Source organism: Oncorhynchus gorbuscha, unplaced genomic scaffold (genome assembly GCF_021184085.1).
Source record: "Oncorhynchus gorbuscha isolate QuinsamMale2020 ecotype Even-year unplaced genomic scaffold, OgorEven_v1.0 Un_scaffold_1618, whole genome shotgun sequence".
NCBI classification, from domain to species: domain Eukaryota; kingdom Metazoa; phylum Chordata; class Actinopteri; order Salmoniformes; family Salmonidae; genus Oncorhynchus; species Oncorhynchus gorbuscha.
Window position 1 is genome coordinate 68,895 of NW_025746346.1, and position 16,106 is coordinate 85,000.

The 16,106-nt window shown below is 48.2% G+C and overlaps 1 protein-coding gene and 1 pseudogene across 1 annotated transcript in view; both read left to right on the forward strand.

Annotated features, from left to right (window-relative positions):
• Positions 1-3,703, forward strand: part of LOC124023381 (cullin-4A-like) — a 28,784-nt gene extending 25,081 nt beyond the window's left edge. Inside the window, exons 25-27 of the mRNA XM_046337915.1 lie at positions 398-669; positions 2,124-2,276; positions 3,476-3,703. Coding sequence (XP_046193871.1) covers positions 398-669; positions 2,124-2,276; positions 3,476-3,571 — 521 coding nt within the window. The 3' untranslated portion in view covers positions 3,572-3,703. The remainder of the gene's footprint in view (positions 1-397; positions 670-2,123; positions 2,277-3,475) is intronic.
• A 6,134-nt stretch (positions 3,704-9,837) lies between these two features.
• The window catches only part of LOC124023379, a 31,374-nt pseudogene continuing 25,105 nt past the window's right edge, over positions 9,838-16,106 (forward strand).

Consider the following 16,106-nt stretch of genomic DNA (forward strand, 5'->3'; position numbering starts at 1 on the left):
TAGAGCAATACGCTCTTTTGTGGTTACAAAATATTTCTGGGCTCTTAATTCTGCTCATGAAACATGAAACCAACACTTGTTGCGTTTTTATTTTTTGTTCAGTATTGAGAAGAAAATTTTTAAAAGTACAGGACTTTGAGAGCGGCCCTGCGGTACACCACACTTTACATGTTTGGCATTAGAGAAGGTTCTATTAGATTTGCCATATCATAGGTATTTCTCAACAACCGGATAGGGTCAATAATATCAAAGGCAGTACAGTACAGCTCCTGCAGTCTTATCCATTTTAAGCAGTCATCAGTGATTCGTGTCAGTGCCGCCCGTACATGTTGAGTGCCCTTCTAATCACCTCTTTCTCTCTTCTACATTAATCTCATTGCGTATTTGGGGTAAATAACATTTGGGCTCATTCATGAAATGTATGTAATTTCTCCAATTGAACTTGATGTATATGGAAGTAGTGTAACCGTGATCTGTGTCCCCGTTCCGTCCCCAGAGGAGGGTGAGTTGAGGCGTACCCTGCAGTCTCTGGCCTGTGGGAAGGCGCGCGTCCTCAATAAGAGTCCCCGGGGGAAGGACATAGAAGACGGAGACCGCTTCAACTTCAACAACGACTTCAGACACAAACTGTTCCGCATCAAGATCAACCAGATTCAGATGAAGGAAACGGTAGGGTTAACACCTCTCTCTGTGAAGGAAATGGTAGGATTAACACCCTCTCTGTGAAGAAACGGTAGGATTAACACCCCTCTCTGTGAAGGAAACGGTAGGGTCTCTGTGAAGGAAACGGTAGGGTTAACACCTCTGTCTCTGTGAAGGAAACGGTAGGGTTAACACCTCTGTCTCTGTGAAGGAAACGGTAGGGTTAACACCTCTGTCTCTGTGAAGGAAACGGTAGGGTTAACACCCCTCTCTCTGTGAAGGAAATGGTAGGGTTAACGCCTCTCTCTGTGAAGGAAACGGTAGGGTTAACACCTCTCTCTGTGAAGGAAATGGTAGGGTTAACACCTCTCTCTCTGTGAAGGAAACGGTAGGGTTAACGCCTCTCTCTGTGAAGGAAACGGTAGGGTTAACGCCTCTCTCTGTGAAGGAAACGGTAGGGTTAACGCCTGTCTCTGTGAAGGAAACGGTAGGGTTAACGCCTCTCTGTCTCTGTGAAGGAAACGGTAGGGTTAACACCTGTCTCTGTGAAGGAAACGGTAGGGTTAACACCTCTCTCTGTGAAGGAAACGGTAGGGCTAACGCCTCTCTCTGTGAAGGAAACGGTAGGCTTAACACCTGTCTCTGTGAAGGAAACGGTAGGCTTAACACCTGTCTCTGTGAAGGAAACGGTAGGCTTAACACCTGTCTCTGTGAAGGAAACGGTAGGGTTAACGCCTCTCTGTCTCTGTGAAGGAAACGGTAGGGTTAACGCCTCTCTCTCTGTGAAGGAAACGGTAGGGTTAACACCTCTCTCTGTGAAGGAAACGGTAGGGTTAACACCTGTCTCTGTGAAGGAAACGGTAGGGTTAACGCCTCTGTCTCTGTGAAGGAAACGGTAGGGTTAACACCTCTCGGTCTCTGTGAAGGAAACGGTACATTGTCAAGTCTGTGCCTGCCTGTTGAACAGAAGGGAGTGCTGACTCTAATCATTGTGTCTGTTATATCAGACTAATTCATCCATATAATGGTGCTTTCCACTGAGGGTTGCCACTCCAGGTTCCCGTCAGTTAAATCTTATTGCCTAAGTTTTGAGTTCCTCCCTTGCCCATCATTGGAGGAAGTGTAGCCATCATGCATTCACACAGTCAACTCTCGAGTTGGAGTCATTTTATTCAGGAAGTGAAACGTTCACAGAAAATAAATGGTGAATTACAGTTGTGTTGGTCTGTGTGTCCAGGTAGAGGAGCAGGTGAGCACCACAGAGCGTGTGTTGATGTGTCTGTGTGTGTGTGTGTTCAGGTTGAAGAGCAGGTGAGCACCACAGAGCGTGTGTTGATGTGTCTGTGTGTGTGTGTTCAGGTTGAAGAGCAGGTGAGCACCACAGAGCGTGTGTTGATGTCTGTGTGTCTGTGTGTCCAGGTAGAGGAGCAGGTGAGCACCACAGAGCGTGTGTTGATGTGTCTGTGTGTCTGTGTGTCCAGGTAGAGGAGCAGGTGAGCACCACAGAGCGTGTGTTTCAGGACAGACAGTACCAGATCGACGCTGCCGTTGTCCGCATCATGAAGATGAGGAAGACCCTGGGCCACAACCTGTTGGTGTCAGAACTATACAACCAGCTCAAGTTCCCCGTCAAGGTACTCTTTCATTTTCACTCTCTCTCTCTCTCGTTGCTTTTGTTCTTTTTTTCCTACCCTGAAATATAGTCACATCAGTCATTCACATCAAGTAAACTGCACTGTACACCCTCAGCTCCAAGCTGCATACCCTTCAGTGTCATTCCTCTGTGTGTTCTCTCTCCTCTGTCATTCCTCTGTGTTCTCTCTCCTCTGTCATTCCTCTGTGTTCTCTCTCCTCTGTCATTCCTCTGTGTGTTCTCTCTCCTCTGTCATTCCTCTGTGTGTTCTCTCTCCTCTGTCATTCCTCTGTGCGTTCTCTCTCCTCTGTCATTCCTCTGTGTGTTCTCTCTCCTCTGTGCGTTCTCTCTCCTCTGTCATTCCTCTGTGCGTTCTCTCTCCTCTGTCATTCCTCTGTGTGTTCTCTCTCCTCTGTGTTTCTCTCTCCTCTGTGCGTTTCTCTCCTCTGTGTTCTCTCTCCTCTGTGCGTTCTCTCTCCTCTGTGCGTTCTCTCTCCTCTGTGCGTTCTCTCTCCTCTGTGCGTTCTCTCTCCTCTGTCATTCCTCTGTGCGTTCTCTCTCCTCTGTCATTCCTCTGTGCGTTCTCTCTCCTCTGTCATTCCTCTGTGCGTTCTCTCTCCTCTGTGCGTTCTCTCTCCTCTGTGCGTTCTCTCTCCTCTGTGCGTTCTCTCTCCTCTGTGCGTTCTCTCTCCTCTGTGCGTTCTCTCTCCTCTGTCATTCCTCTGTGCGTTCTCTCTCCTCTGTGTGTTCTCTCTCCTCTGTGTGTTCTCTCTCCTGTGCGTTCTCTCTCCTCTGTCATTCCTCTGTTCTCTCTCCTGTGTTCTCTCTCCTCTGTGCGTTCTCTCTCCTCTGTGCGTTCTCTCTCCTCTGTGCGTTCTCTCTCCTCTGTGCGTTCTCTCTCCTCCTCTGTGCGTTCTCTCTCCTCTGTCTGTTCTCTCTCCTCTGTGTGTTCTCCTCTGTGCGTTCTCTCTCCTCTGTGCGTTCTCTCTCCTCTGTGTGTTCTCTCTCCTCTGTGTGTTCTCTCTCCTGTGCGTTCTCTCTCCTCTGTGCGTTCTCTCTCCTCTGTGCGTTCTCTCTCCTCTGTGCGTTCTCTCTCCTCTGTGCGTTCTCTCTCCTCTGTGCGTTCTCTCTCCTCTGTGCGTTCTCTCTCCTCTGTGCGTTCTCTCTCCTCTGTCATTCCTCTGTGTGTTCTCTCCTCAGCCTGGAGACCTGAAAAAGCGGATTGAGTCGCTGATTGACAGAGACTACATGGAGAGAGACAAGGAGAGTCCCAACCAGTACCACTATGTGGCCTGAGGGGGGCGCCACCTCCATCCTCCACCCCTCCGGTGCCCTGCCAGTGGGCTCAGCGAGTCAGCATCAGCTGGCCCTGATATAGCCCCATCTCTCCTTGAACTGCCCCACCCCCTCACCGCCCCTCCCCCTGCTTCTGAGGCCAGCTCTGAGAGGGCCAGTCTGGAGGCCAGTGCCAAACCTGGTCCAACACCAGCCCAGCCAACACCACCCTCATTGGGGGACTCAGAGCAGGTACTGTAACAGGGGTGTGACTGGGTCCTGGGGCTGGAGGAGTCTGTCTGGTGGGTGGAAGGCCGGCCGGCACACATCATCCGCTGACGACGCTAACAACGAGAACAATGTAGCACTTTCTCAAATGTGTTGTTTTGGGAGGGGGTGGGGTGGGGGGTCTGTCCACATCTATCTGTCTCAGTTCCACTGTAGTTTCGCTCCTGTTGATTATTCAGGTTTTTTCTGTGAGGTAACATAACATGTACCAGCCTGGGGTAACACTGTGGCAGTGTTGTCAGACAGGGTACAGGAACAGGTTGGGGAGGGGGGGGGGTTTCACATGGATACCGATTACAAGGAGTGACGAGGGGAGGGATGCTTTTGGGTCGGGGGACACTCTCTCCTGTATTTTGACCAACACTTTCCACGCTCTGAATTTTGTAGACCAGATTGTATTCTTTGTAAGAGAGAGAAAGGAAACATGAATAAATTGATATTTAATGAAGAGTTAATTCATGGTGTGAACATCAAATGGACTGAGGAGTTGTGTGTAACAGGGGTGTGACTGAGGAGTTGTGTGTAACAGGGGTGTGACTGAGGAGTTGTGTGTGACTGAGGAGTTGTGTGTAACAGGGGTGTGACTGAGGAGTTGTGTGTAACATAGGGGTGTGACTGAGTAGTTGTGTGTGACTGAGGAGTTGTGTGTGACTGAGGAGTTGTGTGTAACATAGGGGTGTGACTGAGGAGTTGTGTGTGACAGGGGTGTGACTGAGGAGTTGTGTGTAACATAGTGGTGTGACTGAGTAGTTGTGTGTAACAGGGGTGTGACTGAGTAGTTGTGTGTAACAGGGGTGTGACTGAGGAGTTGTGTGTAACAGGGGTGAGACTGAGGAGTTGTGTGAGTTGGTGTGACTGAGTAGTTGTGTGTAACAGGGGTGTGACTGAGGAGTTGTGTGACTGAGGGGTGTGACTGAGGAGTTGTGTGTAACATAGTGGTGTGACTGAGTAGTTGTGTGTAACAGGGGTGTGACTGAGTAGTTGTGTGTAACAGGGGTGTGACTGAGGAGTTGTGTGTAACAGGGGTGAGACTGAGGAGTTGTGTGTAACATAGTGGTGTGACTGAGTAGTTGTGTGTAACAGGGGTGAGACTGAGTAGTTGTGTGTAACAGGGGTGTGACTGAGTAGTTGTGTGTAACAGGGGTGAGACTGAGTAGTTGTGTGTAACAGGGGTGTGACTTAGTGGTGTGACTGAGTAGTTGTGTGTAACAGGGGTGTGTGACTGAGTAGTTGTGTGTAACATAGTGGTGTGACTGAGGAGTTGTGTGTAACAGGGGTGTGACTGAGTAGTTGTGTGTAACAGGGGTGTGACTGAGTAGTTGTGTGTAACATAGTGGTGTGACTGAGTAGTTGTGTGTGACTGAGTAGTTGTGTGTGACAGGGGTGTGACTGAGGAGTTGTGTGTGACTGAGTAGTTGTGTGTGACATAGGGGTGTGACTGAGGAGTTGTGTGTAACATAGGGGTGTGACTGAGTAGTTGTGTGTAACATAGGGGTGTGACTGAGTAGTTGTGTGTAACAGGGGTGTGACTGAGTAGTTGTGTGTAACAGGGGTGTGACTGAGTAGTTGTGTGTAACAGGGGTGTGACTGAGTAGTTGTGTGTAACAGGGGTGTGACTGAGTAGTTGTGTGTAACATAGGGGTGTGACTGAGTAGTTGTGTGTAACAGGGGTGTGACTGAGTAGTTGTGTGTAACAGGGGTGAGACTGAGTAGTTGTGTGTAACATAGTGGTGTGACTGAGTAGTTGTGTGTAACAGGGGTGAGACTGAGTAGTTGTGTGTAACATAGTGGTGTGACTGAGTAGTTGGAATCTCAAGTGTTCTCTGTTAATACTTTCAAATGTGTTCACCAACATGATGTTTCTGTCTATGGAGGGAGCTACAGGCTGACAGGGCATGGCTCTAGGCCAGGCTACAGGCTGACAGGGCATGGCTCTAGGCCAGACTATAGGCTGACAGGGCATGGCTCTAGGCCAGACTATAGGCTGACAGGGCATGGCTCTAGGCCAGGCTACAGGCTGACAGGGCATGGCTCTAGGCCAGACTATAGGCTGACAGGGCATGGCTCTAGGCCAGACTACAGGCTGACAGGGCATGGCTCTAGGCCAGACTATAGGCTGACAGGGCATGGCTCTAGGCCAGACTACAGGCTGACAGGGCATGGCTCTAGGCCAGACTATAGGCTGACAGGGCATGGCTCTAGGCCAGGCTACAGGCTGACAGGGCATGGCTCTAGGCCAGGCTACAGGCTGACAGGGCATGGCTCTAGGCCAGGCTACAGGCTGACAGGGCATGGCTCTAGGCCAGACTACAGGCTGACAGGGCATGGCTCTAGGCCAGACTATAGGCTGACAGGGCATGGCTCTAGGCCAGACTATAGGCTGACAGGGCATGGCTCTAGGCCAGACTACAGGCTGACAGGGCATGGCTCTAGGCCAGACTACAGGCTGACAGGGCATGGCTCTAGGCCAGACTACAGGCTGACAGGGCATGGCTCTAGGCCAGACTACAGGCTGACAGGGCATGGCTCTAGGCCAGACTATAGGCTGACAGGGCATGGCTCTAGGCCAGGCTACAGGCTGACAGGGCATGGCTCTAGGCCAGACTACACGGGGCATGGGCTGACAGGATGAGGGCATGGCTCTAGGCCAGACTATAGGCTGACAGGGCATGGCTCTAGGCCAGTCTATAGGCTGACAGGGCATGGCTCTAGGCCAGACTATAGGCTGACAGGGCATGGCTCTAGGCCAGGCTACAGGCTGACAGGGCATGGCTCTAGGCCAGGCTGACAGGGCATGGCTCTAGGCCAGGCTGACAGGGCATGGCTCCAGGCCAGGCTGACAGGGCATGGCTCCAGGCCAGGCTGACAGGGCATGGCTCCAGGCCAGGCTGACAGGGACAGGGCATGGCTCCAGGGCCAGGCTGACAGGGCATGGCTCCAGGGCCAGGCTGACAGGGCATGGCTCCAGGCCAGGCTGACAGGGCATGGCTAGGCCAGGCCAGGCTGACAGGGCATGGCTCCAGGCCAGGCTGACAGGGCATGGCTCCAGGCCAGGCTGACAGGGCATGGCTAGGCCAGGCCAGGCTGACAGGGCATGGCTCCAGGCCAGGCCAGGCTGACAGGGCATGGCTCCAGGCTACAGGCTGACAGGGCATGGCTCCAGGCTACAGGCTGACAGGGCATGGCTCCAGGCTACAGGATGACAGGGCATGGCTCCAGGCCAGGCTACAGGATGACAGGGCATGGCTCCAGGCTACAGGATGACAGGGCATGGCTCCAGGCCAGGCTGACAGGGCATGGCTCCAGGATGACAGGGCATGGCTCCAGGCCAGGCTGACAGGGCACAGGATGACAGGGCATGGCTCCAGGCTACAGGATGACAGGGCATGGCTCCAGGCTGACAGGGATGACAGGGCATGGCTCCAGGCTACAGGATGACAGGGCATGGCTCCAGGCTACAGGATGACAGGGCATGGCTCCAGGCTACAGGATGACAGGGCATGGCTCCAGGCTACAGGATGACAGGGCATGGCTCCAGGCTACAGGATGACAGGGCATGGCTCCAGCATGGCTCCAGGCAGGCTGACAGGGCATGGCTCTACAGGATGACAGGGCATGGCTCCAGGCTACAGGATGACAGGGCATGGCTCCAGGCTACAGGATGACAGGGCATGGCTCCAGGCTACAGGATGACAGGGCATGGCTCCAGGCTACAGGATGACAGGGCATGGCTCCAGGCCAGGATGACAGGCCATGGCTCTGAAGCGGAGTAATTCTGCCTGTGAAGTCATTCCTCAGAAACAAATGATCCTTGCTGTAGGAGGAGGAGTGTGATTGGCCTGTGATGTCAGAGGTTCTGGTCCCAGCTTATCTCCTTTTGGCGCTGTTGTGGAATCACCCCCCCCCCCAAACTCTCCTCATCCCTGGGTGTCTAAAGTGGCTTTCTCTTGTCTCCTCTCCATCTCAACCAAAACTAAGTCTGTTTACCAGCAGTTTGCTATTTGAATAATAAAATTATTTCACAAGTACAGAAAAGCAAAGTATTTTAAACTATTGCGGTTCTCATCTTCAGTGAGGCTGCCCCTCCTCTCCTCCCAACAGAACAGGTTGTATGTGGCTTAGTGATGAGACAGAGGAGCTGCTGCTGCTTGTATCAACCTTACTGGCCAGGACCCCTGAAGAAATCAACCTTACTGGCCAGGACCCCTGAAGAAATCAACCTTACTGGCCAGGACCCCTGAAGAAATCAACCATGTTGTTTTGGTCAAATAAAACCCGCACACACAGAACACACTCATTTCAATCTTATCTATAATGCCTTGTCACTTAACCTGCCTTCATGTACATATCTACCTCAAATAGCTCGTACCTCTGCACATTGATCTGGTACTCCTGTATATAGCTCCATGTTGATCTGGTACTTCCTGTATATAGCTCCACGTTGATCTGGTACTTCCTGTATATAGCTCCACGTTGATCTGGTACTTCCTGTATGGAGCTCCACATTGATCTGGTACTTCCTGTATGGAGCTCCATTGTGTATTTCATTCCTCTTGTTACCATTATTTTAAAACTGCGTTGTTGGTTAAGGGCTTGTAATCAAGCATTTCACAGTGAAGTCTACACCAGTTGTATTCGGCGCAGGTGGCAAATAAAATGTGATTTGATTTGAAATATATGTTTGGGCTTCTTACTGTTAAATTGCAGTCTACAAATATTTGTATTATCAGCCCGCATCTGAATCTAGTTGATCCCTGGAATAGACGGACGAAGACGAAAGTCAAACTAACTGAAGGCGAGGCATCAGTTGTCTCATATCTCGCCTTGATATTGCTTATATCCCAAACGGCACCTTAGTCCCTATTTAGTGCATTACTTTTCACCGGAGCCCCTATAGGGAATAGGGTGCCATTTGAAACACTGAAATAGTCAGCCGACTGCCCAGGGCGGTACTCTTCCCTGCTGTCTGCCTTTCTCCACTATAAGACTGACTACTGCTGTCTGCCTTTCCTCTACTATAATACTGACTACTGCTGTCTGCCTTTCCTCTACTATAAGACTGACTACTGCTGTCTGCCTTTCCTCTCCACTATAAGACTGACTACTGCTGTCTGCCTTTCCTCTCTACTATAAGACTGACTACTGCTGTCTGCCTTTCCTATCTACTATAAGACTGACTACTGCTGTCTGCCTTTCCTCTCTACTATAAGACTGACTACTGCTGTCTGCCTTTCCTCTACTATAAGACTGACTACTGCTGTCTGCCTTTCCTCTCTACTATAAGACTGACTACTGCTGTCTGCCTTTCCTCTACTATAAGACTGACTACTGCTGTCTGCCTTTCCTCTCTACTATAAGACTGACTACTGCTGTCTGCCTTTCCTCTCTACTATAAGACTGACTACTGCTGTCTGCCTTTCCTCTCTATTATAAGACTGACTACTGCTGTCTGCCTTTCCTCTACTATAAGACTGACTACTGCTGTCTGCCTTTCCTCTACTATAAGACACTGGGTTTTATATCTCTCTCTCCACATAGATCGCAGACCAGTTATAAAACATTGGCCACCATCCTTTATTTAACCAGACAGGTCACATTGACATATTTTCCAAGTGAGCCAAGACAGCAGTATACATAGTTAACGCAACATAAAACACATCTACTAGATCATTAGTACTTGTTTATCCGCTCTGGATAAGAGCGTCTGCTAAATGACTTAAATGTTAAATGTTACATATGTTTTTTTCCTTTTTAGGGTTGTTAGGGGCCTCCCTTGGCCTATAAATAGCTGTTGTTTTTAGCTGACGTTGTTTTCAAATATCCAAAACGAAATAACACATTCTATGATACAGTATTTTACAGTAGATTCTGATTTGAGCAGGGTTCGCCAGTAGTAGCACAGTACTGAGTTGTGTCAGGGAGGGGAGGTGTCGGTCGCCATCCGGCTGTAATAAGAGGGTGTCGCTGGCTGCCTCACGTGACGGTGCTGGGTGGTTCTAAAGCTTGGTTCACGTGACTGGACGTTCCCTCCTGGTATTAAGGACATGAAAGGGAGCGATACTGTCCGACTTCTGCAACCTGCTCCGAAAACAGGACCAAGAATATGAAAAAATATTAAATAACCGCCATATAAAAGTGGACCGAATAAGAGGAAAAGGAAGGTCGATCTTTACTTTTCTGGGTTGTTGTTGCACTGCCTGAACAGCTGCTTTGGACAAGCGGTGTGTGCTATCCGTTAAACTGAACTCTGGACCTGAAACATGACTCGAACATGTCCATTCCTTGTCGGGATCGCCTGCTTTGCGATTCTTGGTAAGTGTTTATTATAGTGGTGGTCGATCGAGGTCGGTTACTGAGACGGAGGGGGAAATGAAACGACGTCATAATCTCCGCTAGTATTCTATTATCGTGTAGTATGGTGATTTGTTAATTCGGCATAAGGAAGTTAGACATAAATAATTATATAGGGGCCTATGACATAAAGCATTCTTTTGTTTTCGGATATACGTTTTATTTATGGACGTTTCGGTGTAATGTTATTTTTTTTTCTCTCTGTTGTATTTGTACACAACATGTTGATTTCGTCATGATGTCCAGGACATGTTGTGTGACAAGTGAATCAAATGGGAACAGACAAACGGGCAGTTTGTTTTCCTAAAATCAACAGCGCGTCTGTCTCTCTGTCAACCCATTGTTCCGGGAACGCTTCACGTGACCGTAGAGGTGCTTTGTGTGTTGAAACACTGGAGCCTCTATGACCGACCATTAGCTGGCCGCTCATACTGAGAGACACGAACACACAGATGTGTTGTCACAGCACTGTCAAGTCAACCGACTATAAGCTATAGGCCTAATGTAGTTGTGGTCTAGATTTTTTCTACTGTTTTGTGGAAGGTTTGTGTGCTGTGCTGCTATTCACGGGCCAGGTCACAGGTCACAGGTTCATTGACATTTGAAACATTGTCCCTTGACTTTATTTTGTATTTAATAGTGATAAGATCCAGGCCTACATTAGAACTATAATCGGGTTGATAATGTGTGTGTTGTAGTCAACCTGTGATTACAGTGTTGAGTCACACCTCTTCTCTCTACTGCCGTGGAAACAGTATTATAGTGTGGTTGCTCTTTGTTTCAGTGTTGTCTGTTTTGCTATATATGTGTGTGTGTGTGTGTGTGTGTGTGTGTGTGTGTGTGTGTGTGTGTGTGTGTGTGTGTGTGTGTGTGTGTGTGCAACAGCTAACGGGGATACTAATAAAATACCAAAATACTACTGTGTGTGTGTGTGTGTGTTAGGGAGGACGTGAGGCAGGCAGGGTCATGTTTAACTACTGGAGTAAAACTCCCTGAGTCATCATCACACTGGTGCATGAGGCACAGCAGGGCCTGTTGCTCTCTGCTCTCAACCAGGCCAGATAGTTAATGGACATTAATAACCCACTGAATTCTGTTTTCCTGGGACCCAAGCTTAGGAAAATATGCAACTATACATAAATATCGGTGTATTTCATTGCCATTATACCTCAAATAAATGCAATATAGACAAACCCCATTAAAAAGCACATCTGTCTAGGTTGTAACTGTTGCTGTTAAAATTCAATAAATAATTTTCATTCTGAACTGGAACAAACTGATTGATCACATCACACAGATGCAGAACAGACAGGCTTTTTGATAGTGCAACCCTAAGTAACAGTGAAGATGAAGTCAAGTCATCATTTTAATTCTGAACTGGATTAAACTGATTGAAGCAAGACGCTGTTTGAGGCAAACTCACACACAGTTCTGGGTTGCTCATCTACAGCAGGAAGCGGTCTCGTGCCTGACTGAGAAAGCAGTAGATGTTCTGGTCCAGTTTGGCACCACATACTGATGTGAGTCGGGCTTCTCAACTCTGGCGTACTTAAAAAACAAGTACAGATAAAGTTTCAAGGCTGAGAATGACCTCCGTGTTACACTGTCTAAAAACAGAGCCCAGAATAGACACGTTGCTGTTAAAATACAATACATATTTTATATTCTGAACTGGAATAAACTGATTGATCACATCACACAGATATAGACCAGAAAAGGACTGCGTGTGTGTTTTCTGGTCTATATCTGTGTGATGTGATCAATCAGTTTATTCCAGTTCAGAATAAAACATGACTTGAATTTTAACAGCAACAGTTCCAACCTAGACTTTCTTTCAACAATAATTTCTACAGTAAGATGTACTGTAGGCCTGATCATTTCTACAGTAAGATGTACTGTATGCCTGATCCTTTGTACAGTAAGATGTACTGTATGCCTGATCCTTTCTACAGTAAGATGTACTGTATGTCTGATCCTTTGTACAGTAAGATGTACCGTAGGCCTGATCATTTGTACAGTAAGATGTACTGTATGCCTGATCCTTTCTACAGTAAGATGTACTGTAGGCCTGATCCTTTGTACAGTAAGATGTACCGTAGGCCTGATCATTTGTACAGTAAAATGTACCGTAGGCCTGATCATTTTTCATCTTCATCTGTACTGTTACTTAGGGTTAGTAGCTAACTAACTTGCTTTGGCGATGGTTGGCTATTAGCTGTGTACAAGGCCATGGGATTGTTTGAAAGAGAAACTCACATCTACTACTATGAGAGTTAGTTAGTACTCCCTTATTTCTGTTATAAAATGACAACAATGCCTTGCTAGCTGAATTACTTTTCCACTGTCGAAGCGATGTTTCCTGAAGCATTTCAGCCCTGCTCTGAAAGACCTCCCTGGGTTTACCATCATGCTGTGGATGTTTCCTGAAGCATTTCAGCCCTGCTCTGAAAGACCTCCCTGGGTTTACCATCATGCTGTGGATGTTTCCTGAAGCATTTCAGCCCTGCTCTGAAAGACCTCCCTGGGTTTACCATCATGCTGTGGATGTTTCCTGAAGCATTTCAGCCCTGCTCTGAAAGACCTCCCTGGGTTTACCATCATGCTGTGGATGTTTCCTGAAGCATTCAGCCCTGCTCTGAAAGACCTCCCTGGGTTTACCATCATGCTGTGGATGTTTCCTGAAGCATTTCAGCCCTGCTCTGAAAGACCTCCCTGGGTTTACCATCATGCTGTGGATGTTTCCTGAAGCATTTCAGCCCTGCTCTGAAAGACCTCCCTGGGTTTACCATCATGCTGTGGATGTTTCCTGAAGCATTTCAGCCCTGCTCTGAAAGACCTCCCTGGGTTTACCATCATGCTGTGGATGTTTGCTCAGGACATGTCGTTTAATTAATTTATTCCTTATGCGAGACTCATTACTAAGCACTTTCACACACAAAATACCATTGTGGGTGCTCCTCGTTATAAGTTTGTATGAAAGCGAGAAACTCATCGCTGTATATGTGTTTCATGACAATTGAGCTCAGTCAGAATTTATGGCTAGTTTGACGACATTAGATGACAGCTGGCGACTGAGAATATCAAGTCATTGGCTGACGGCGCATCATCTGCTGCTGAACTACAGCGCTGCATCGTGTTGGTCGCGGAGTGATCTTCAATTAAAACTGCCGGGAAAAAAAGATCCGGTAACCCACGAAGCACACAGGCTTCTCCCTCTCAGTCGCGCAGCTGCCGAACTGAGCAGAGGCCACTGCATAAACAGAAAGCGCACTGAACAGAGAGAGGCAGATGCACTTGGCCGAATCAATTCCAATAATTAATGAAACCAGAGGCAGCATCAGGCCTTGTCAGGCTCCCTGCTCTCGAAGCTGATGACCTCATCTTAGATAGACAGGGTACGTCTTAAGTGGCACCCTATTCCTAATGTAGTGCACTACCTTTAACCAGGGCCTATAGGGGATAGTGCACTACCTTTAACCAGGGCCAAAGGGGATAGTGCACTACTTTTAACCAGGGCCAAAGGGGATAGTGCACTACTTTTAACCAGGGCCTATAAGGGATAGTGCACTACTTTTAACCAGGGCCTATAAGGGATAGTGCACTACTTTTAACCAGGGCCTATAGGGGATAGTGCACGACTTTTAACCAGGGCCTATAGGGGATAGTGCACTACTTTTAACCAGGGCCTATAGGGGATAGTGCACTACTTTTAACCAGGGCCTATAGGGGATAGTGCACTACCTTTAACCAGGGCCAAAGGGGATAGTGCACTACTTTTAACCAGGGCCTATAGGGGATAGTGCACTACTTTTAACCAGGGCCTATAGGGGATAGTGCACTACTTTTAACCAGGGCCTATAGGGCTGCTCAAAAATAGTCCTTGTCAAAAGTAGTGCACTATATAGGGAATAGGGTGTCATTTAGAATGTACTCTTCGTTCATCTGACATTCATTCTGTCTGAACTCAAGTGCTGATTTGGATGAATTGATCCTCTGAGGAGAGAAAGGAAGCCCGTCTGGACTATTGAGGCACGCCCACACCCTCTGGTCAGGCACTCCTTAGCCACACACTAATAACCTGACCTTTAACAGCATGTCGGTAGACACATATTTAACCCCTCGACCTCTGTGTCCGTTGTGGTAGCCAGCAGGTGTAAATGAGTCTGAATAGTGCACTATATAGGGTGTGCCATTTGGAACACAGAGCTGGTATTAATAGTCTGTAGTAGGCTGTGTGCCAGACTAGAGGGTTTGTAATACAGGGGGTTTGGTAATGGTACATGGGAGGAGGGAGGGACCTGCCCGTTTTTAAATCTGCACTGTTGTTACATCATCACGGGAAACATTCTAGAACTCCTCTCATACTTGGAACTGAACTGCTAGAACTTATTCTGGTCGTACGGACAGATGACGATGCTTCTCAGCTGTGGACGTGAGGGTTCTGGATCATGTTGTAGTCATGAGGGTTCTGGGTCATGTTGTAGTCGGGAGGGTTCTGGGTCATGTTGTAGTCATGAGGGTTCTGGGTCATGTTGTAGTCATGAGGGTTCTGGGTCATGTTGTAGTCATGAGGGTTCTGGGTCATGTTGTAGTCATGAGGGTTCTGGGTCATGTTGTAGTCATGAGGGTTCTGGATCATGTTGTAGTCATGAGGGTTCTGGATCATGTTGTAGTCATGAGGGTTCTGGATCATGTTGTAGTCATGAGGGTTCTGGGTCATGTTGTAGTCATGAGGGTTCTGGATCATGTTGTAGTCATGAGGGTTCTGGATCATGTTGTAGTCATGAGGGTTCTGGATCATGTTGTAGTCATGAGGGTTCTGGATCATGTTGTAGTCATGAGGGTTCTGGATCATGTTGAAGACGGGAGGGTTCTGGGTCATGTTGTAGTCGGGAGGGTTCTGGGTCATGTTGTAGTCGGGAGGGTTCTGGATCATGTTGTAGTCATGAGGGTTCTGGATCATGTTGTAGTCATGAGGGTTCTGGATCATGTTGTAGTCATGAGGGTTCTGGATCATGTTGAAGACGGGAGGGTTCTGGGTCATGTTGTAGTCGGGAGGGTTCTGGATGATCATGTTGAAGACGTGAGGGTTCTGGATGATCATGTTGAAGACGTGAGGGTTCTGGATGATCATGTTGAAGACGTGAGGGTTCTGGATGATCATGTTGAAGACGTGAGGGTTCTGGATGATCATGTTGAAGACGTGAGGGTTCTGGATGATCATGTTGAAGACGTGAGGGTTCTGGATGATCATGTTGAAGACGTGAGGGTTCTGGATGATCATGTTGAAGACGTGAGGGTTCTGGATGATCATGTTGAAGACGTGAGGGTTCTGGATGATCATGTTGAAGACGTGAGGGTTCTGGATGATCATGTTGAAGACGTGAGGGTTCTGGATGATCATGTTGAAGACGTGAGGGTTGTGGATGATCATGTTGAAGACGTGAGGGTTCTGGATGATCATGTTGAAGACGTGAGGGTTCAGGCTGTGAAATCACTTATCTGTCTATCTAGATTGTGATGTGACCTGAGTCCCTGTCTCAGTGATTTTCAGAATTTTGGCTGACTAAATACTTTTTTTTTATCAAACAACATGTGTTCTACAATCTATTAACGGTATGTCCTTAATATAGCACAGGACCCAGATAACACTCGCTTAGTCAAGAAGGCATACTGGAGAGTTCTCTGATGACCACCAAACAATGTCTGGTGTAGTGTGTGTGGTGGCCATATTTAATATGGTCAGCTGGTGACCATCTGATGTGTCAGTTGAGCGGTCAGTTGACTTGTCGGGTGACTTGTCGGGTGACTTGTCAGTTGAGCGGTCAGTTGACTTGTCGGGTGACTTGTCGGGTGAGCGGTCGGGTGAGCGGTCGGGTGACTTGTCGGGTGACTTGGCGGCCATTTTGGAGAAACA